This window comes from Notolepis coatsorum, assembly GCF_963971535.1.
Source record: "Notolepis coatsorum genome assembly, chromosome: 13".
NCBI classification, from domain to species: domain Eukaryota; kingdom Metazoa; phylum Chordata; class Actinopteri; order Aulopiformes; family Paralepididae; genus Notolepis; species Notolepis coatsorum.
The window spans coordinates 57,286,325-57,308,299 of record NC_140177.1 but is presented as its reverse complement, the minus strand read 5'-3'; the positions used below and the strand labels follow the sequence as shown (position 1 = coordinate 57,308,299).

The following is a 21,975-nucleotide window of genomic DNA, read 5'->3' as shown; positions in this document are numbered from 1 at the left end:
AGATGTATAATTTGTATTCCAGTACATACGATTATCCACAAGGCTTTAGACAAAAACCTTACCCAGTCTTAAAGCTGATTTCAGTAATTAGTGCCTATGGTGTCATAACACCCCACCCCCCTTTTTGGTACAAATTCAAACAGTTGTGCTGACAAGATTGCTATTTTTTCCTCTTTTTTTTCCAGTTTTTTTTTCTTTATTATTATTTTATACAAAAAAACTCTTAACTTCTACACATTTAATGTCACCCGGATTTTTTAATTTTTTTTTTTCGGTTTGTAAATAAATTTTGGGAACAACATAATTTTTTCTTTCCATTTTTGTTGTCGTTGTGAAAAGATAAAAACATGCAAAAAACTTTTAATTTGAAGTCCAAATTATACATTTACAAGTTTGGAACCGTTTGCACTTCTTCATAATACTACATCAAAAGAAAAAAAATGAAAAAGGAAAACAAAATAACATTATGTACACACGTCTTTTTACAGTGAAGTAAAAGTTATCAATGAAAATATCAGATGATGACTAAGGCAAATGAAGTGTACATGGATTAGAACAAAACATTTTCAGTTGTTTTTTTGTCGTAAAATACTACACCACTTCAGAAATAAAGAAAAACAAAAATTCTGCTACAAAAGTATGATTCGTGACTCCCTTTTTTTGCAACCAGCTGCATACGTTTAAATTTTTTTAGTGAAAAAGTCTAAAAGTCTAGCGTACTGTACAGTGCTATCCTTAAATTGTTTCTTCCCGACCGAGCTAACAAAGGATCCTTCATCATTTCCTCTTTGTAGTATATTTAAATAATCATTTTCAATAAAACAGCAGTATTGTGTAACCAAAAGGGGAAAAAAGCATGTTGAAGCATACCATAGTGTAACATACTTTCTTATGTTTGAAATCACTCCAAAAGTCAGTACCATTAAAGCCTTGAACATAAAACTAATCATTCAGATCCAAAAAATGTACAAAAAGGCACGATATATCCCAGTGCTTCTGTACTGTGAAATTCAAGTGTAACTGAGCGCGTTCAATACCAACAATCCAAACAGTGTAACTGAGCGCGTTCAATACCAACAATCCAAAACAGTGACAGTCCACCAGTGTCCTCTATCTCTCTCTCCCCTCTCCTCTGAAACTGGACCGCAAGTCTATGCCTAAGCCTTCAACAAGCATATGTATGCGCAGACTACAACAATAAGCCTAGGTTGGTTGTTTCGTGTGTGTTTTTTTGTGTGTTTTTTGTTGTTGTTGTTGACATTTTCAGGATTATGTTTTATTTTTTGTACTTTTCTGCCATTGTCCTGTCACACTTTCGAGGGGGAAGGGGGGGTATCGGGTTTATCAGAAGCTGTCCACGTCCATCAACAGGGGAAAAAAATATCAATTCTCTTTCCTTTTCCTTTTTCTTTTCATTCTTTTTTTCTCTCCCCTCTCATCCACTGTGAGGTGGCGCTGTGTGCATGTGTGTCCTCCTAGTCGTCGCTTCCCCCGTACATGTCCGCCAGTTTCCTGAAGCGCGGGCCCCAGTCGTTGAGGTAATCGTAGTCCTGGTCGCCCCCGCTGCTGGAGGAGTTGAGGGAGCTCAGGGAGCCCGCCGTGGAGCCGGAGCCCTCGTAGTCGAACACCAGGAGGGAGTCGTAGGGAGGCGCGGTGGGGTCGTTGTCCGCTGCCTTAAGTCCCTGTGCAGAAGGAAATAAACAAGACACAGTTAGAGAAGATTAAGGCCAGTACACTGCCTGCTGCAAGAAGTCATTCGTATCAACAGATCACTGCCGCTCCCCCTCCCGACCCACCACACCACACCACTCCAACCCACCACAACCCAGTTCCAACCCAAATGGGCTAATCTATCCTGAGTGCCGCCAGTTGGCTTTCCCCCTATACATGTTCAGGAAATCAGGTCCGGATTAGTCGAGCTCTAATATTCCACACTGAGTTTCCACATCCGTGTTTTGGTTGGGATTCTCCTGATGCCTCTGGGATGCAGGATTATCCAGTACTTGATCAAAAAACTGAGATTGAGCGTGACCAGCAGCCTCAGATCTCTGGAATCCTCTCCACTGATGAGAGAGCCAACCCCCCCCCCCCCCCCCCCCCCCCGACTGACCCCTCGCCCCTACCCCACCTCTCTATTCGAGGGCACCGCCTGAAGGCCTGAAGAGTTCTGACACCATACTGTAAAGTCCAATGCATTGCACACGGCGGGCAGCCTACGTCGCCTGGCAATGCGATCGTCTGTCGCTCAACGACAATCGCTTAGCCCCCCACACCAGACCCGACCGTTCAGCTATAATAAGCTATATGTGTTGCTCTGTTTAGCTGGGGGTGTCGTTTCCCCCCGGGAGATATGAGAGGACGGACCGGATGTTAGGTTGTCGTGAAGTGAGCATATTAGCAGGTAGCTGTGTTGTGCATTACGAGGTAAGTATTAACCTGTAAAACCCATTTTGAGCTGGAATTAAACCACCATATACGAATACAACCTCTCCTCATTCTTCCTGACATTACTGCATGACTGATCGCTACAATACGTTCACTACCACCGATTGTACAAGTATTGTTATGCACCTGCTGAGAGAGAATGTTTTTTCACGGAAGACGCTGTTCTGTTCTCAACCATCATTTTCTTTGGACAATAAACCTTACAAACTACATCAGCTGCAGCCTGGACATTAAACTCTGTCAACATCCACAACTTCTTTTGTTACCAGAGAGAGTATAAAAACATCTAGTAGGTGCATCGTGGCGCATTGTCAATTTATTAGTTAATGACAAGCGGCCACTAAACCTTAAGTTCTCCAACTAACGTTATTTATTTAAATTGTTCCTGTTAATTAATAATGAACATAAGTAGCATGGTAATAATATGTAGGTTATTGATCAATGAATGTATTGATAAATTCATTTATATTACAAATGATACACCAGTAGAAGTAATGTTATTTCCTCATTGACCTTGCTGTGTCGCCTAAAAAAATAGGATTGAGGCGATATTTAGTCAGGCGACAGAAGTTGCTGTGCGATCGTCGCTCGAAAATCTCCTGCCGTGTGGGTTGTCTCATTCATAACAATGGACGCGATACAATTCTGTCGGTCACCTCGCTTAAAAAGTCGGTCGCCTGGCAAAAATCGCCTGCCGTGTGCATTGGACTTAACTGGGGCACTGATACTTTGCAATCTAGTGTATGGATGGCAGTTCCTTTTTATACTGTTCCAAACATCATGTCTCTCCAGCTCCTGCTCAAAAGCTACGAGAGCACGCTACTGAGCTCACTAACACGGCCATTTCTCATAGCTAATTGAGACGAAGATGAGAAGAGCATGTGTGTGTGTGTGTGTCTATGTGTGTACGTGTTGTTGCGGTTTGTGGAGGACTTAACATTCCCAGAAGCCCTTGTAAGCGTCACGAGAGGTCCTCATGGATTGCTATTGATTTCCAGCCCCATTTCTTAACGGGACTCAGGAGATTTGATGGATTGCTAATCTGGCGCTGGAGATGTGCTCTGACCATGAACCACTTTGGATCCCAACCCCCCCACCCCCCCCCCCCCACCCCTCTCTCTCATCACCACAACCGAGGACATCTAACAAATAATAAGTGAATTAAAAGAAACAGGGCCAAATGAGAACTCCAGCTCATCGTGGAACATGTCAGAGATTTATAGGGTTCTCCTAGTCTGCTATTATAACATTGCCATCCTCTCAAGATGAAAAGATGGATTGAAACAAAGTACTCGGCACTTAGTGATTATTTTCCACTTGTTAGCCTTCGTTAAATGTTCGCTCAGGGCCGTGGCGTTGAAATATGACAGATGGATCGTTCATTACAATTACAGCCGCCAATGCTCCGCTGGTTATGCCCCCCCTGTCTAGAACCCATGCCCCACTGGCAGCCCTACGAGGTTAGCCAATCACAGAGCTCACTCGCCCCCCCCCCCCCCCCCTAATTCCATTAGAACTGAGTCATCCTCTGTGCTGGAGACAATCGCTTCGCTTAGGCAAAAATAGTGAAGCGTCTCTCCCTCTCTCTGTCTCTCTCTCGCTTCATGTCCTTGGCATCACTCTCTGTCCCACGAATAACAATAGTGATCTGTGGTCAAATTGAGCAAATGTCCCGTTCGTGGCAACAATGCATCCGGGTTGATTGAAACGAGGCACCCGGTGGAACAAAGGAGCGCAGCAGCCATTTCATCTTCATCTCTCCCTGTAGCACCTGACCTCTCTGTCCTGCACCTGTGACGAACCGAGGCCATGCCAGGTTAGGCTAATTTACTAAACATTAGCCCCCACAGTAGGAACAGACTTCTGGCTGAATAATAGACCATTGTTGGACCCCTCTGGAAGGTTAAATTCCAGGGCAGATTTGAGGCCGTGCTTAATATTTTTTTCTCCCTCCCTAGCTTTTAATTAAGTGCCAAAGACTGAGTGGGCAGGGGGGGGGGGGGGGTGGGCACTCTACCCCCCTCTCCTCCTCCTCTGGCAGTCAGCCCTTATTGGTCGGGTCAGATTCCAGCCCCTTGTAAGCAGCAGATCTACCATGACTGAGCTTCAGTGACATTCGAATGTGGGATAGAAGACAGGCTGACATCGGTGGGCTGCGATGTGGATTTCTGGGTCGAGGGCCGCTCAAGACTTGGGAACATCCCTTTGCTCTCGCAAGGACCAAAAATAAAACACCCGTTATAAACCAGACTGTCGGGGAGAATGTCTCTCACGTTCCGCCTCTTTCTTTACAGCGCAATACGAAACATTTAACCTCACTCAGTGTAAAACTGGAACGACAAGTGCATTAGGTGGTTACAAGGCTGTCAGCGAGGGAGGGAGGGGGGGGGGGCTGGGAGATATATAGCGGGCAAGAAGCAGAGCTGGAAGGGCATGTGATAAAGAAAAAAAAAGAAAACTGGGGAAGACGCTCATCTGCAATACTGTGTGAGACCGTCTGTTGGAGACGGTGGAAGATACATGACTGACTGTCCTTCTCATTTTACATTCCCCCTACATGTTGGAGTCAATGACGGCCTGCGGCTAACGGCATGTTGAACAGGGTGCTTCTATGGAAAGCCAATGTACTGTCTACTGAACACCACCCACCCAGCCCTACCCCCATCCCGCCAGCCAGCCCTACCCCCAAACCCCATCCCTACCGCTACCCCCCATCCCCCATTTCAATGTTGAGGCATCAATGTGTCTCTTTTTTCCTGGGAGCGAGAGATGGTGAGGAGAATCGCAAATAAATCTAAGTGAATTTCTATCACATGCTTCCCTAACGTCACCCATGCCTGGATGGATTGGAGCAAGATGGGTGGAGGGGGGGGGATATGGGGACGGGACGACATCACTCTGTCATTGAAATAATAGTATGGTAAATTCCCATTTTAAAAGTGACAGCCGCAAAATGTTTTAACTCGCCACGTCGTATAAATTGAATTCTTTATGCAAACAATCGTTTCACTTTGTTACCAGAAACTCGTTGAACTTGAACGCACGGAGCCTCACCTTCCATTTCAGCTATTTTCCCTCGACTCTGATCTTTCATTTACCAACCTGGAAAACAATCCTGAACTGGATTAGCTTGTGTCGCAAAGCGCTCTGATCCCCAGACCCACAGGTATGCGTGTGTGTGTGTGAGTGGTATCCTCACAGGTATGTGTGTGTGTGTGTGTGTGTATGTGTGTGTGTGTGTGTGAGTGGGATCCTCACAGGTGTGTGTGTGGTATCCCTGCAGGTATGTGTGTGTGTGTGTGTGTGTGTGTGTGTGTGTGAGAGTGGGATCCTCACAGGTGTGTGTGTGTGCATGTGTGTGTGTGTGTGTGTGTGTGTGTGTGTGTGTGTGTGTGTGTGTGTGTGTGTGTGTGTGTGTGTGATGGGTATCCTCACCTCGTTAATGAAGTCTCCGATGTCCCCGGGATGGGGGGCCGCCGACCTCATGGGGTACTGAGGCTCGGGGTGGAGGGGTCTCTCATCCATGCGGCGGATTCCCACAGGCTTGATGGCGTCGGGCTCTATCGTGTCCGGCTGCTGGAGCTGGCTCAGGTCGTAGTCCTGGGGGGGGGGGAGAACAGATGGGAAGGTCAGCATGCTGCCACCGCACGACTCCAGAACCCAAAACCCGAGCCAATGATGACAGTAAGTCGCGGTGAATTCCAACCCGCACGCCTGTTCTAACCAATGCTGCCCGTACACACAATGTAAGAACAGAAGAAAACCAAGAAAAGGAAGAAATAATACACCCCCCCCCCCCACACACACACACATACAGACACACATACAGACACACACACACACGCACACATACACCGTGAAAAGAGAAGGACATCTTAATGACAAGATTATGTTCCTAAACAACAGAGGCAGTTTACGAGGAGATGAAAGGTTCCGAAGTTAGAATGCAGCATTTTAACTACTGCTAGGAGGAGGAGGAGGAGGGGTGGAAGAGGAGGAGTAGAGGAGGATGAGGGAGATGAGGAAGAGCCTTTAATCTGTGTTTGTGGAGCACAAACTCAAGGACAATTTGATGCATTTAAAACAGCAAGAGTTGAAGGGGGAGGAGGGGGGCTGGTCCAAGCTAAGGACCAAATCATAAGTCGCAGAGCATTTGTGCGAAAGAGATGTGCTGCAGGAAGGGGTGTGCAGGCAACTGTTTGGCTCTAATCAGGCCCCAGACACGGAATGGTGGATATGCATAAGCCATTGCTAATCCTATTAACATTGCCAAGGCAACCTGACTGAATCGCAGTTTGTGCAGAGTCATGGGGAGGCAGAGGGAGGGGCGGAACAGGGAGAGAGCGAGAAGGGGGAGAGATAGAGAAGGGGGAGAGAGAGAGAGAAATAGAGAGAGAAACAGGAGTGAAAGTATGAGTGAGAGAGAGAGGGTGGTTAGAGAGAATGAGTGAGGTTAGACAGAGAGAGAGAGAGAGAGAGAGAGAGAGAGAGAGAGAGAGAGAGAGAGAGAGAGAGAGAGAGAGAGAGAGAGAGAGATATGAGAGACATGAGAGGGAGGGCCTTAAATGAGAAAGAGAGAGAGAGGGCGGATGAGTTCCACTGTGCTGTGGGAAGCAGAGCTAAGCTAAGCTGGGGCGGAAGGCGACAACAGTGACAGAGAAGATATGATGATAGAGCAACACGCCATGTGAGAATCAGGCTGTGTGCCTAATAAGAGCCTATGATGGATCGTCCCCCGTCAGAAGATTTCGGTAATCCATCCATCTCTAATATCCCGCTTCAAAATTGTCTTTGCTCACTTGCACACATAAATACATGGACCCGCGACGTGCACACCAACGTGAAGGCGTGTGCACGGAAAACGCAAGTACTGCAAACAATCTCCCATTTGTTGTAAAAATAAACACAAAGGGGGGAAATTATATATATATATGTATATTATATATATATATATACACGGTATATAAAACCCTGTGAAAATGATGCACCAACAACAAGCACACTTAAGCACCTAAAGTTACTCAATTTCACACTAATAACAATCACGGCAAATCCAAAGCAAACACATTGATTATTCATGTGTAATGCAATTTCATGGGGGATGACAGTAACCTCCCTGAGGCGCTCTGCAGAGGAACAATGCCCCCCCCCCCCCCCCCCCCCCACAGGATGCTGTCCGTCTCCCGGGCTGACCCTTCTGGGAACCTCCGATGAGTCACGCACACAGAGGTCGGGGTTGAAGAGGCAGGAACTGCACACATGGCGTCACAGCTGCCGTGGCAGGCGAGGGAAATATCATCTCTCAAATGTCAGCTCGTCAGACAAACAATCATATTCTCACGTTGGTTTTAGGGTTTTTGATGAATAATGTTTTCCAAACCGTTATCTAAAAGGACGGGAGGCGCGGGTGGTGCTGCGTAGGCACTTGCTGTCCCGTAGGTCGGGCGCTTTCCGACTCGGATTGATTGCACAACTGCAAAACGCGTGGACTGTGAAATAAATAGATTAATAAATAAAACCTAAAATAAATAAATCTCTAAATGGACTCCATGTATCTCTCAGAGAATTATGGTTGTTATTCTGAAGGCTTGTTTGAATGGCGCTGGACTTAATTTCAGTGGACTGAACAAACACTCACCTTATTAACAATCACTTTAGACACTTTAACACTACATTATATTTACCTATTTATTAAAGAGATTTGCATTACATTCATATACCTCATTTGCATTTGCACCTTACCTTAAAGTTTTGTACCTCATTGTCTGCATTTGTACCTCACTGTTTACAAATGTTTACTCACTCTACTTAGATTGTACTTAGGCTGTACTTTAAATTGTATATATTGTATTGTATATTGTATATTCCTCTTTTGCTTACTTTTTTACTGAAGCACACTCTCAGGGGCTCATACAGAAACAAGCATTTCACCGTGAAGTAAATTTTATTGTGACAACTACCGGTAATAAACAAACTGGAACATTGAAGCTTGACTGACCGTACTTCATCTCAGTGGACTGACTGCACTTCATCTCAGTGGACTGACTGCACTTCATCTCAGTGGACTGACTGCACTTCATCTCAGTGGACTGACTGCACTTCATCTCAGTGGACTGACTGTACTTCATCTCAGTGGACTGACCATACTTCATCTCAGTGGACTGACCGTACTTCATCTCACTGACTGATTGTACTTCATCTCAGTGGACTGACCGTACTTCATCTCAGTGGACTGACTGCACTTCATCTCAGTGGAATGACCGTACTTCATCTCACTGACTGATTGTACTTCATCTCAGTGGACTGACCGTACTTCATCTCAGTGGACTGACTGCACTTCATCTCAGTGGACTGACTGTACTTCATCTCAGTGGACTGACCGTACTTCATCTCACTGACTGATTGTACTTCATCTCAGTGGACTGATTGTACTTCATCTCAGTGGACTGACTGCACTTCATCTCAGTGGACTGACTGCACTTCATCTCACTGACTGACTGTACTTCATCTCAGTGGACTGACTGCACTTCATCTCAGTGGACTGACTGCACTTCATCTCAGTGGACTGACTGCACTTCATCTCAGTGGACTGACTGCACTTCATCTCACTGACTGACTGTACTTCATCTCAGTGGGACTGACTGCACTTCATCTCAGTGGACTGACTGCACTTCATCTCAGTGGACTGACTGCACTTCATCTCACTGACTGACTGCACTTCATCTCACTGACTGACTGTACTTCATCTCAGTGGACTGACTGTACTTCATCTCAGTGGACTGATTGTACTTCATCTCAGTGGACTGACTGCACTTCATCTCAGTGGACTGACTGCACTTCATCTCACTGACTGACTGCACTTCATCTCACTGACTGACTGCACTTCATCTCACTGACTGACTGCACTTCATCTCAGTGGGACTGACTGCACTTCATCTCAGTGGACTGACTGTACTTCATCTCAGTGGACTGACTGTACTTCATCTCAGTGGACTGACTGTACTTCATCTCAGTGGACTGACTGCACTTCATCTCACTGACTGACTGCACTTCATCTCACTGACTGACTGCACTTCATCTCAGTGGACTGACTGCACTTCATCTCAGTGGACTGACTGCACTTCATCTCACTGACTGACTGTACTTCATCTCAGTGGGACTGACTGCACTTCATCTCAGTGGACTGACTGCACTTCATCTCAGTGGACTGACTGCACTTCATCTCAGTGGACTGACTGCACTTCATCTCACTGACTGACTGCACTTCATCTCAGTGGACTGACTGCACTTCATCTCAGTGGACTGATTGTACTTCATCTCAGTGGACTGACTGCACTTCATCTCAGTGGACTGACTGCACTTCATCTCAGTGGACTGACTGCACTTCATCTCAGTGGACTGACTGCACTTCATCTCAGTGGACTGACTGCACTTCATCTCACTGACTGACTGTACTTCATCTCAGTGGACTGACTGCACTTCATCTCAGTGGACTGACCGTACTTCATGTCAGTGGACTGACCGTACTTCATCTCACTGACTGACCGTACTTCATCTCAGTGGACTGACCGTAATTCATCTCAGTGGACTGACCGTACTTCATCTCACTGACTGACCCTGGTAAAAGCCCCAAGCCCCATGGGGGCCTCTACACGCCCAACATCCTCTATAGTTATATTGGCCGTCTTCCTGACAAGGTTTCTCTCTCTTGGAATGGGCCGAGTTAAGTCAAATCAATCTTGGGAGACGCATCCCGAAGGAAGAAAAAAAAATGACAAGCCTCTCGGGTTTCTGTGTTCCCGGTTCCACTGTGTGGTAATTGGAAGAAGAGGGGTGACTGACCCATCTCAATTCTCCTATTCCATTCTCATTTTCCCTCCACGCACATGCAGGTTTGTCTATTTGACATTACTTCTGCATGATGTTTTTCGATCTGGCCTGATCAGCCAAAGCCGTCTAGCCTCACCCCCCACCCCAAACCCCTCGGCGAACCGAGCGCCTTGCAAAACCATACAACCCCCCCCCGGACAATGGTCCCAGCTAGTGGCAATTCAAATAGAATACTCCGAGAGCGACCAGTGGTCTGACACTTCAATTTCCTTCCCAGCGGGAGATAGCGAGGAGAGAGGTGGGCATTATAAAGACCACAACGCCATGAGAAAGTCAGCGATGACTCCAGCCCCCTCCCCTCCCCTGCTCCCACAGACAAGACCACTTCCTCCAGGCGACCTGCCCTCCTCTCTCATCGTACTCAAAATGGATGAGATTTATTCTATTAATAAATCTGTTAAGCCTCCCACTCCTTTGCCTTTGAGGAGTGGCATATCACATGGTCTTCTGTAAGTTCGGCATTGTGAATGCACGCAGAAGCACATGGGCGTGCACACACACACACACTCCTGCCTGCCTAATCACTGGCAGATGTGAAATGGCTTTCCCGTCATATCGTTACCTTAGACAGAGCTTCATTATAGCGCTGCAGCAGATGTCTGTCTCTCAATGACATCAGCCTTCCAATTAGCAGCCTCTCAGAGCCACCATGCCACCTCAACAGCCAGAATATAACCCCTTTGTTATATTACCACACATTATGAGATGATTCTCATCTAACAGGAGGTCATTATGACAGAGAGAGAGGGAGAGAGAGATAGAGAGAGAGAGAGAGAGAGAGAGAGAGAGAGAGAGAGAGAGAGAGAGAGAGAGAGAGGGGCAGATACCAAAAAAGGAAGAAAGAAAAAAAGAAAGAAAGAGAGAGAGAAAAAAAGCAAGGGGACAGAGAGATAAAGAGAAAGGAAGGGCAAAAAAAGAGAGAGAGAAAGAGAGATATACTAGTTAGGATGTTTTTCCCTAACAGCCATGCTTGTTCAGAAAAGGAGCCTGAGTGCAACGTCGTTCAACCAGTTGTTCAGTTGGAGTGTCTGTGAGGATGCTGACCTGTGTGGAGGACTGATAAGAGGGAAGCAGCATGTATGTAGATGTCTTGGTGTCGAGAGCCTAAGGCAACGGACATTTGAGCTTTTCTAGTGTGTGTGTGGGCACAGGCGCGAGTGTATGTGAGTACGGTGTGTGTGTGTGCTTGTGTGTGTGTGCTCCACTCTACCTGGTCCTCTTCTCCTCCTCCCTCCTCATCATACTTCAGGATGTTGTCTCTCACGTCGTCCTCGGGATCAATGAGCAGCTGCTTGGCCTGACGCTCCTTATCACGACGTTTCATCAGCACCACAAACACCAGCACCAGAACTAGAGCGACACAGAGAGAGAGAGATGAGATCCCATGTTGCAAGGCATAATAACATACATATTTTCATACAAACCTAATCCAGTGTTTAGCGCTTTAGCGGGAGCCTGATCAGGGCTATCTTTTGGGTAATCCCACAATAATCTAGAAATATCTCACATGATGTTTAGCTCTCTCTATAATCCCTGTGTGTGTGTATGTGTGCGAGGGAGAGAGAGAGAGAGAGAGAGAGAGAGAGAGAGAGAGAGAGAGAGAGAGAGAGAGAGAGAGAGAGAGAGAGAGAGAGAGAGAGAGGGAGAGAGAAAGAGAATGGTGTGAGTATGTTCCTGTGTGGCTCAATGGACAGATCACGGCACATCCACTGCAAAATTAGTGGCTCAATTTCCACTTTCTGCTACCAAACACTAAAAAGCTGCATGTCCTCACAGCGCAGTGAGGCACTTTAGATACAATATCGCAGGAGACACTTTATCGCATAGTCCCATCATTGGAATTAAAATAAGTATCCAGTAAATAACATGCTCCATAGAGTGTGACCCCCCTTCCTCCCAGTGTAACACGGTGTAATATTTGGATATGGCAGGCTAGGCAGCGCTCACCTTTCCACTGTGATAAACTAACCCACCGGTACGTGGTAATACACAGTAAAAAACAGTGATAAACTAACCCACTGTTATGTGGTAATACACTGTAAAAACAGTGATAAACTAACCCACCGTTACGTGGTAATACACTGTAAAAACAGTGATAAACTAACCCACCGTTACGTGGTAATACACTGTAAAAACAGTAATGCGCTTCGCCACTTTATTTCCTATTAATGTTTTTGTGGGAGCTTTCCTCCTCGTCGTCTCCACTGAGGGTTACGACGAGTCAGGGCGTGGTGTGACGCGAGGCGGCGCTTGGAAGACACTCACTGAGCAACACGATGACACAGAGGAGGATGAGGATGATGGTGGCCGTGCCCAGGCCGGCGGCCATGATGTGCTGCTGGTTGGTGCAGGCGCCGTCGATGTCACACCGGCACACCTTGATCCGCAGGAGCGACGTGTTGGACATGGGGAGGTTGCCCGAGTCGGTCACGATGATGGGCACGTCGTAGATACCGCTCTCCAAGAAACTGAGCTTCAGGCTCACCTGGGCATAGTCACCTTGGGGGGAGGAGTGGAGAGATGGAGGAGAGGGAGAGACAGAGGGAGAGAGAGAGGGAGACAGAGAAAGAGGGAGAGAGAGAAGACAGCGAGAAAGAGAGACAAAGAGAAAGAGAGACAGAGAGAAAGAGAGAGAGACAGAGAGAGATAGAGAGAGAGAGAGATAGAGAGAGAGAGAGAGAGAGAGAGAGATAGAGAGATAGAGAGATAGAGAGAGAGAGAGATAGAGAGAGAGAGAGAGAGAGAGAGAGAGAGAGAGAGAGAGAGAGAGAGAGAGAGAGAGAGAGAGAGAGGGGGAGGTACTTAAGTTAGGATGTTTTTATCCTCCAACACACCTTACAGCCATGCTTTTTCAGAAGAGGACCCTGAGTGCAACAACCAGGGGATTAAGAGAGAAGTCCAGACGTGGCGATCTGTAAGGACTATGTTCACAATGAGATTAGGACCGTATTACCACATGCAAAAAAAAAATATATGCAGCATGAATTCCTACCTGGAAGTCGTGTCAGCAGCATATCTAATCCCAAAACGCTGTCGGGATTTTAGATGCGTGGCTTACCGACTGAATACCTTTTGATAATGCCGCTCAGGCTAAATTCCCGGGTTGCTATAATCCATATGCCCTGTTATCCTATTAACATTTATTCACTGCGTTTCGACTCGCGCCATCTAATCGCTAACACACAAACAAATGACTCATCCCGCTCATATTTGTGTTCTGAATTAGCATAATCAATTAAGAGCAGCTTGGTGAGGCAAAGGGCTGTCATTAATCTTGTTTATATTGTCGTCTAATAACCAGCAAATGTGAAGAATAACATGGAGATTGTTGACCCCAATCGTTGATCGATGACCCTGTGTGGTGTGTCCGTTCACTCCCACTTTCCTCACTGAAGTGGTCGAGATCATAGATATATATCACTAGATGACTCACCCGCACTGCTGGCCAACGGAGACCGATGCTGCCACATGGCGGCCATCTTGCGTGGGTGGAGCTCGCCCACTCATAACATTCATGTCTATGATGCATATACTATTGAAATAACCATAGCTTGCAAAATTTTCAACCGTTTGGTTTGTTAAAAACTTCAGAGATGTAGTTATCATACTGCATACGTATAATGGGCTTTGATATATAAAAAAAAACGTTAAAAAAAAATTTCTTCCAAGCAAGAATCATAGCCATGTTAACACTATGGTCGCCAAAAATGCCGTAGCACGTCTTTCCCTGCCATGCTCATTCTGCCAAAGACGCCGTACCACGTCTTTGATATCAATATTTCAAAAATCTGTGATCGAAATCATATTTCTCCCCCGGAGACTTGAGATCTACTCTTGATCCCCTCTCAACTCTCCAACGGTTCAAGAGCGCCATCTGGTGGCCGATCGGCGGATTGCCCAGAGCGGAAACAGGAAATGGAAGCTGGTGCTCATTTCAATTCGGTCCGATCACTCTGTAATAGTCCCAGGACTCGAGCTAGACACAACGGATAGCAATCCGTTACCAATAACTCGATAAACAACATGATTTGGACGTATATACTATTATACAACCTGGAAATGGATCGCATATTTCTACATCCCATAATAGGAATATTTCTGTTCCACGCTCATCGCCCAACGCTATGAGGAAGCTACGGTAAGATTCAGCGTTATTTTTTAACGTGTTCGATACTAACTGCTCTAATGATCATATCACCCACACTAGATGAATCATCTAACGTTGGCCACGGAATTATAAACGACCCCCCCCCCCCCCCCCCATCCAGTCAACATCAGATGATCAGTAGTAACTTCTAGAAGCACGTCCATTTGAAATTTTTTATCTCGCGCAGATTCCTATCAAACTGTATTTGATCATCAATATAATGCATTTGGGGCTATAAATCACGTTCTGGAGAAAGCTGCAGAAAACGATAAAAACATACTTATACTTTAGACCGTATTTTAGTATGAATATGTGAATGAAAAAGTATAACGTTGCTACACCCTGAACAATAGATACTTGACGTTGAATGGGCCATAGTAATGTCAATTTAGCAATACAATTTAAAAAGTTATAGCCCTGCAAAGAAGGTAAACATCCCCATAGACAAATTGAGCTGGCGGAGGATTGTATATTAAGAATATAAGCCTGGCGACCAAAGTGTTAATACCATTTGTAATAAACCAAACCGTTTGTAAATCCGTCAAGATTTCAGCGAGTTAATTAAGAGTATTTTAGTTTGTGCAGATCATCACCTTAAAGCAGTAGTCCACTCAAGCAAGATGGCCGCCGGTGAACTACGCGGGAGACTCCGCCTTGAGCCATCTAGTGTTTATATATCTATGGAGATCACAGCCATCCCGTAGAATATTGCCCATAGTGAGACTGTTGATTTCTGGCACCTGCTGGCCACAAGTGGGTACTGTATCTGTGCTTTCAATACATTTCCCCACAAGCCTATTTGCTCTGTTGCCTCTGTGTGCTTTTTATTTTTTAGCAGAGTGAATTCTTGGGTTTCTATTTGTTTTCCATCGTTGCAATAGAAACCCCACCCCCCCCCCCATTCTGTGTGAGTAGAAACTAGAAACTTCTGGTATTGCGAGAAGGCTAAGCTGGTCGCACCAGACCCTTTGAGGCTAGAGGAGCGAAGGTGAGTGAAGGTTGAGGCGCTGGTGGTCTCAATCTGCTCTGTACACACTCCAAGCCATGAATACCATTAGCCACACACTTCTCTTGCGGCTTTCCAATAACAAGTTGAATGTGTGAATTTGTATGGAATCATATGAATATATTTGATTTGTGACACTGCCATGGTTAGAGGTTAAGTTCCCACTGGAGCCACCCATACGGACAATTGTATGCTGTCATTCAATTGTGAAGTGATTTGTCCTACGACTCAGTCTTAAAAACAGACTATATCTTATCACAGTCTTGTGATAACAGACTATATCTTACCACAGTCTTGTGATAACAGACTATATTTTACCACAGAGTCTTGTGATAACAGACTATACCACTAAGTCTTGTGATAACAGACTATATTTTACAACAGAGTCTTGTGATAACAGACTATATTTTACAACAGAGTGTTGTGATAACAGACTATTATTTTACCACAGAGTCTTGTGATAACAGACTTTATACAACAGGTAGGTCCGACCACACATTGTGATTGGTCGAGAGTGTTCTAAGCCGTGAGTATATTCATGATACACTCACGGTTAAATCACCATGAATATACCACTGCACTGGCTTTAGAATGTTGTAGAACGTTTCAAATGCCATTCATCAAACAGAAAGTGTCAACATGACCTACTCCGCGAAAAACGTTACGTTTGATTTAATGTACCTATAGGAGCTATTTGAATATCAAACAAGCCTCTTGTTAAATGAGGCGGTCTGGTCTACGGGGGAGACTGGGGCTGTCGCATGTAGATTGGGGAATCCCCCGCGTCACGGCATGCATATATGCCCATATATGGACCAAGAGTGGTTCAAAATGTCTGTTAGAGTCATCTGAATCAGACAGATAAAAGCGACGGTTTTGTCCAGATTATTTGATTATTGACACTTCCACTAAATATATTAATCTAGCTACTAACTGGGGAGACTGATCAAATACGGATAAAGGAATATAGCGGGACAATCAATTACGATAGTTAACCTTAGTAGTTCATTCTTGATTAATTGAAAATGTAAACAAGACGAAAGTATCTTTCTGGTCTTCATCCTCTTAGCAGTCGTTTGTATTTAGCTGTACTGTATTGTACCCATTCTGCAATCTGTTAATAAAGTTTTCAATCAATCAATCAAACCTCACATTGTTAAACTGGGCATGCGTCAACCAAAGTCCTGTCGCAGCCGCCCAATCTCCGAAAACGTTGGAGCAAATTTCCAAACAAGCGTTATTTGGACGAACTGACTACATTTTTGGAATCTAAATGGGTACATTCTCGCTTGATTTTTATAATAATAATAAAAATAATGGTCCTAGGTCGTACATTAAAACAGCGTTCCACCTTGGTAAATAGGTGGTCGGACCTACCTGTTGTATAAATTAGAATAATACGTCATTCGTTTGCCTTGCCAAGCTGGTTGATAGCCTACTCCATTTGAAATTCCATAGCAACGATACATCTTTAAAAACAATTTTTCTATGCCAAGTTTACTGAAATTAATATAAAATACCCTAGAATTGTCTGTATTCATCCTATATTTTTCCTGACGGTACAACTTGCTGTATAAAAGCAATAATACACGATAACCAGTGGAATATCAGGAATATTGCCACTCTGTGATGCCTACGCCACTCGAGCTGTGCTCTCGTGGCTGCGGGCGCATCACAGCCGTGGCAATATTCCTGATAACAGTGATAACAGACTATATCTTACCACTGAGTCTTGTGATAACAGTCTATATCTTACCACAGAGTCTTGTGGTAACAGACTATATCTTACCACTGAGTCTTGTGATGGTCCAGTTCTTCCTGACGTCCGTGGGTCTGTAGGCCAGCTCGAAGGCGAAGGGGCCTGCGTTGGGGGTCAGGTCCAGGTCCAGTGCTGTGATGTTGATGGCATTGGGGTCGGGCTTCTCGCACACCTCCGCCTCCTGGGGGAAGACGTGCGGGGCGTTGTCGTTGATGTCCTGGAGGGAGATCTGCAGGGTACCTGTACCGCTCGCTGTGGGCTGGCCTGGATGGGACGGACACGCACACATATTCATGAGAATATTGATTTTGATACATCTACATTATGGATAGAGACATATTGTGCATTAAAATGACCCCTCTGTGTAGTCGAGCACAAGGTATACTATATTTATTGTCAAGGTCTCAGGCTAAAATAGGGCACTCTTTGCAGCTCTACCAGGGGACGAACCCATCCAAAGAGCATACTGATCTGAGAAGCTCATCTCAAATGGAGAGGGAATGACAGAGAGAGAGAGAGAGAGAGAGAGAGAGAGAGAGAGAGAGAGAGAGAGAGAGAGAGAGAGAGAGAGAGAGAGAGAGAGAGAGCATTTGGGTAGTGACAAGAGGAGCAAGCTCTGTGTGTGTGTGTGTGTGTGTGTGTGTGTGTAGCTGGAGAGCGTCTTCCTGACGAAGCCCACTGGATGAGAATACTAAGGACACTGTCGCTCCTCTCAGCCTCCTCTATGCATTCACAGGCTAAGACGCTTTTTTTACCATTCAGGCCACATTTAAAAAGGAGCTAGTCATCCAATCCTGACCCATTAATGCAGAGAAACCTCTTTATTGGTGGAGTTTTTAAGCCCATTGGCCTGAGCTGTGCGTCGTAGAACTGAGTAAACCTGGACAGGAGAGAGGGGTGGAATGCATCCACATACTTAGGCTAGTTCTGGGATCGCAAACACATTATCCCTCAACTAAAAAGTGGCTACGGTACCAGGCATGCCAGGTGGCTGGTACAAGGCTGAGCTTCAATCATGATGTTGCTTTATTGTCTGCAAGGAGACCCTCCACAGATTTGGTGCATCTGATACATTTCAGGGGATACAAATAGCCATTTTGGTGCTGGGTAGAGGGCTGATCTTCATGGGAGTGGGTGTGTGCGGTGGTCATCTGCTCTAGGTTTGCTTTCAGAAAGGTAGCTGTATCTTACGATTAGCATTAGAGAAGCTGCAAGAAGGTCAAATCCCACATGAATGGTTTACATACCATTGTCTGAGGCCAGGAACGTTGCATTATACAAATTGTTCTTCACATAGGACGACTCTCGGTCCAGGACAGCGATTGTGGTGATGCGACCAGTGTTTGGGTCGATTCTCAGCCAGTTGGCCGGATCTGACAGTTTGGTGTATCTGAGAAAAAGTGGGCACAGAAGGGTTAGAAAATGATATTTTTATAATATAACCATAGCCATAAACATTCATTTACACTTCAAAAAACATGTAACCTTTTTTCTGAATTTTCAGCTGCTGGTCGGATTATCTGAAATGCCTTTTTTTGCATTAAGTAGTGAGCACTGCTTGAGGATGACTGCAAGGCTGAAGAGTGTTGTTTGCGTTGTACCTGCTAGTTGGAATTTCCTTTGAAGATGAGAAGTTTAAACTAGGCTACACAGAGAAGTGGTGCTCTCATTCTTCAATTTCCTTTTCATGAAACATATACTATGATGTTTTGACAGGGAAAAACTGACACATAACAATCATTTGCAATTATATATATATATATATATATATATATATATATATATATATATATATATATATATATATATATATATATATATATATATATATATATATATATATATATATATATATATATATATATAAAAAACCCACTGAAACAAAACAAACCAACAATAAACCTAGAAGGTACGTGTCTGTATGGTGGGAAGGGTAACACTGCCGGTATTCACACTATGTGTTATTCAAGGTATTGAGGTCTTTATGCCGTCTTTTGGAGGGATATCTGACCTTTTCTTTTTTCTTTCTTCCAAGCGGTGACAAACGGTTTGGTAATGCACCAAAACTGTGTAATTAATGGTATCAATCCAAGAATTGCTGGAGCAAATTATTAGACGTAATTGAGCATGAGAATGGTCATTACAGGTAAATTACATAATGTCCCAGGCCCCTCTACACTCAGAATGTTCATAATATGGCATCAATAGACATAAAAGATTGACACAGTCTTTAGCTGCATCTCACATCGTTCCTAATAGTGTATGGTAATTGCATGCGGCACCCACTGCAATGGTTTGCATGGATATTTCAGCTGAGAGCGTAGGGAAACCAATACTTTAATGTATTAACTATTGTCTGTTATCAATGATTTGTTCATTCTAGGTGGCTCTCAGAAGGTGCAGCACATTATTTATAGTTTTAATCTCACTCCGGTGTATGTAGTGGTCTGCCACCGTATGGTAACCCTGCTCTTGGGGTCCATCTCTCTGCAGGCCTAGTGAGTGTATAGTGCTCTCGGGGAGCCTGGTCTCTTTTGAAAGATAACATTCTGAAGTTTCTGATACAATAAAATAAAATTCACTTTTAGTGCTAATTAAATAGAGTAACATAAGTCTGAACTTGTTGCAATATCCAAATATATCATTTCCAAAAAATTGGTATGAGCTCATACAAATCCATTCAGAAATGAATGAAAAAAAAAAGCTCTGCAGGTTTCAGTTTTCTCATTGACTCCAATGCATTCAGCGTTTTTTTCGGCAGTAATTGCCATTACTCACACAAAGTGACTTGACAGCTGCACTCCCAACTCACCTGGGCAAACTGAGGTTCCCCTGGGACTTATGATTTAAATGCAGCTGGCACGAGTTATTAATGTTAAAAAGGTGCTGAAAGTGGTATTTTTTAGGTCAACAAGCTCTACACTCGACAGCCATCACTAATACAGATTGTCTGGTCAGTAAACATGAGTCTCCCAGTCCCTCCGATCTGCAGTAAACACAAAATACATGTTCTGTTATCCTGTCTTCCCACTTCATCCAATCAGGAGAGAGAACTCCATACTGCCAAAATGGTCTGACAAAAATAAGAAAGAAAAATCTCTCCTGAAAGTGGGAAGGGATACCAGGAAATACATTTTCTGTTTACTGTATGACAGTAAATGGAAATGGTTACTCTACACAACTGTTTTCACTATGAGCGACAAACCTTGGTGGCCAAACTGACCACGAACCATTCATCCCTAATAACCCCCCCCCCCCCCCACAACAAAAGGGTTAAGCACCTGATACTTTGCTGCATGAAGCGGTCTGGGTCTTGAGCCGTGAAGATGGTCAGGGTCGACTCTGCGGGCATGCCCTCCTCCAACTTAATTATCTTGGGGTTTGGCTCGAAGTAAGGGCTCTCATTGACGTCGATCACCCTGATGGAGACCGTGGCGGTGGACTGGCGAGGTGGAGTGAATGCCTCTGGCTAGAGCCACCTCATTCACAGCTACCACCGTCAGCACATATGTCCTGCTGGTCTCATAATCAATAGGCTGGGGAGGGAAAGAGATTGTTGGCAATATTACAATATTACACCATTAATCAAGAAATCCTTGTACTAAATAAAAGTATGTTTGTAAAATGATGAACATTAAATGGATAGAAACTATGAGTTTTTATGTTCAGAATTACTTACCGGTAACCCACATTGTATTAAAAAATAAAATGTATAGGACACATGCTGTGCAATGTAGCATACAAACATATCATATCAATCTCCCTATTCAGTGAAAGTGTCTCCCAGGGGATGTGTGTGGGAGGAGTTTTTAAGGGGGCGGCCTCACCTTGACGACCGTTACCAGGCCCTCATTAGTGGTTGGATCAGTGGGCACGGAGAACCTGCCAGTGGGGTCGCCCAAGGTGATTTTGTAGACAGCGTTCCAGGCCGGCGTGTTGGGCTGGTCCTTGTCAGTCACCGTCAGGTGGCCACGATGACATTCACCTGGTTCTCAGGCACCTCACCCGAAGAACTGCATGAATAACGCATGAGTGAGTGCACAGAAACCAAGAGAGAGCCGCTAGGTGATACCGCTGTGGCAGCAGAAAAAAACACACAACCCCACCGCCACCCGTCCCAGGTAAACAGTTATCTCTACAGCAACGTGTCATGTCATCACAGGCCATCCCGCTCCCCTTGCTATCCCTGATGCCGCAACAATAGTGTTTAGCCGTTTGTTTCAGTCGCTCACTTAGCACGCCGAGTGCCTCGTTCGCCCTGATGTACCAGTCACCGTGTTACCGGAGATGCATGTTCAACATTGGAAAAGGGATATAACAGTGAAACGCATGGCTGGCCACCGGTAAATCTGTATGCCTTCGGAAACGCCGGGCGAGCCAGAGCGCGGAGCGTGTGAATTACAGGGGCCTGAATACATATATCTCTGGTACGGTTGGAAGCTGGGGTCTATCTTCCCTCGGCTGAAAGCAGAAGCGCCGTTCTCTTACCGTCTCCGCGGTGAACTCCGGAGGTTGTCGTTGACGTCGGTGACTTGATGACAGCTGTGGCCGTGTGGAGAGGCCGTACATGGGGGTTGCCTTCCATGTCGGTGGCCTGGATGATCAGCGTGTACTGAGGCACTTTCTGGAGGAGCGGAGGACAGAGGGAGAGAGATACAACACACATTTTTACAACAATGACAATCATTAGCTTTTGTTTTCATTCATTTTCTCTGGTTTAATTAATTT

At 45.1% G+C, this 21,975-nt stretch overlaps 1 protein-coding gene across 1 annotated transcript in view; it reads right to left on the bottom strand.

Moving 5' to 3' along the window:
* Positions 1 to 344: 344 nt before the first annotated feature.
* Positions 345 to 21,975, bottom strand: part of LOC311239367 (cadherin-2-like) — a 105,846-nt gene continuing 84,215 nt past the window's right edge. Inside the window, 11 exon segments of the mRNA XM_084327674.1 lie at positions 345 to 1,682; positions 5,881 to 6,045; positions 11,546 to 11,685; positions 12,601 to 12,834; positions 17,278 to 17,511; positions 18,495 to 18,637; positions 20,529 to 20,695; positions 20,697 to 20,783; positions 21,075 to 21,214; positions 21,217 to 21,260; positions 21,736 to 21,871. Coding sequence (XP_084183800.1) covers positions 1,476 to 1,682; positions 5,881 to 6,045; positions 11,546 to 11,685; positions 12,601 to 12,834; positions 17,278 to 17,511; positions 18,495 to 18,637; positions 20,529 to 20,695; positions 20,697 to 20,783; positions 21,075 to 21,214; positions 21,217 to 21,260; positions 21,736 to 21,871 — 1,697 coding nt within the window. The 3' untranslated portion in view covers positions 345 to 1,475.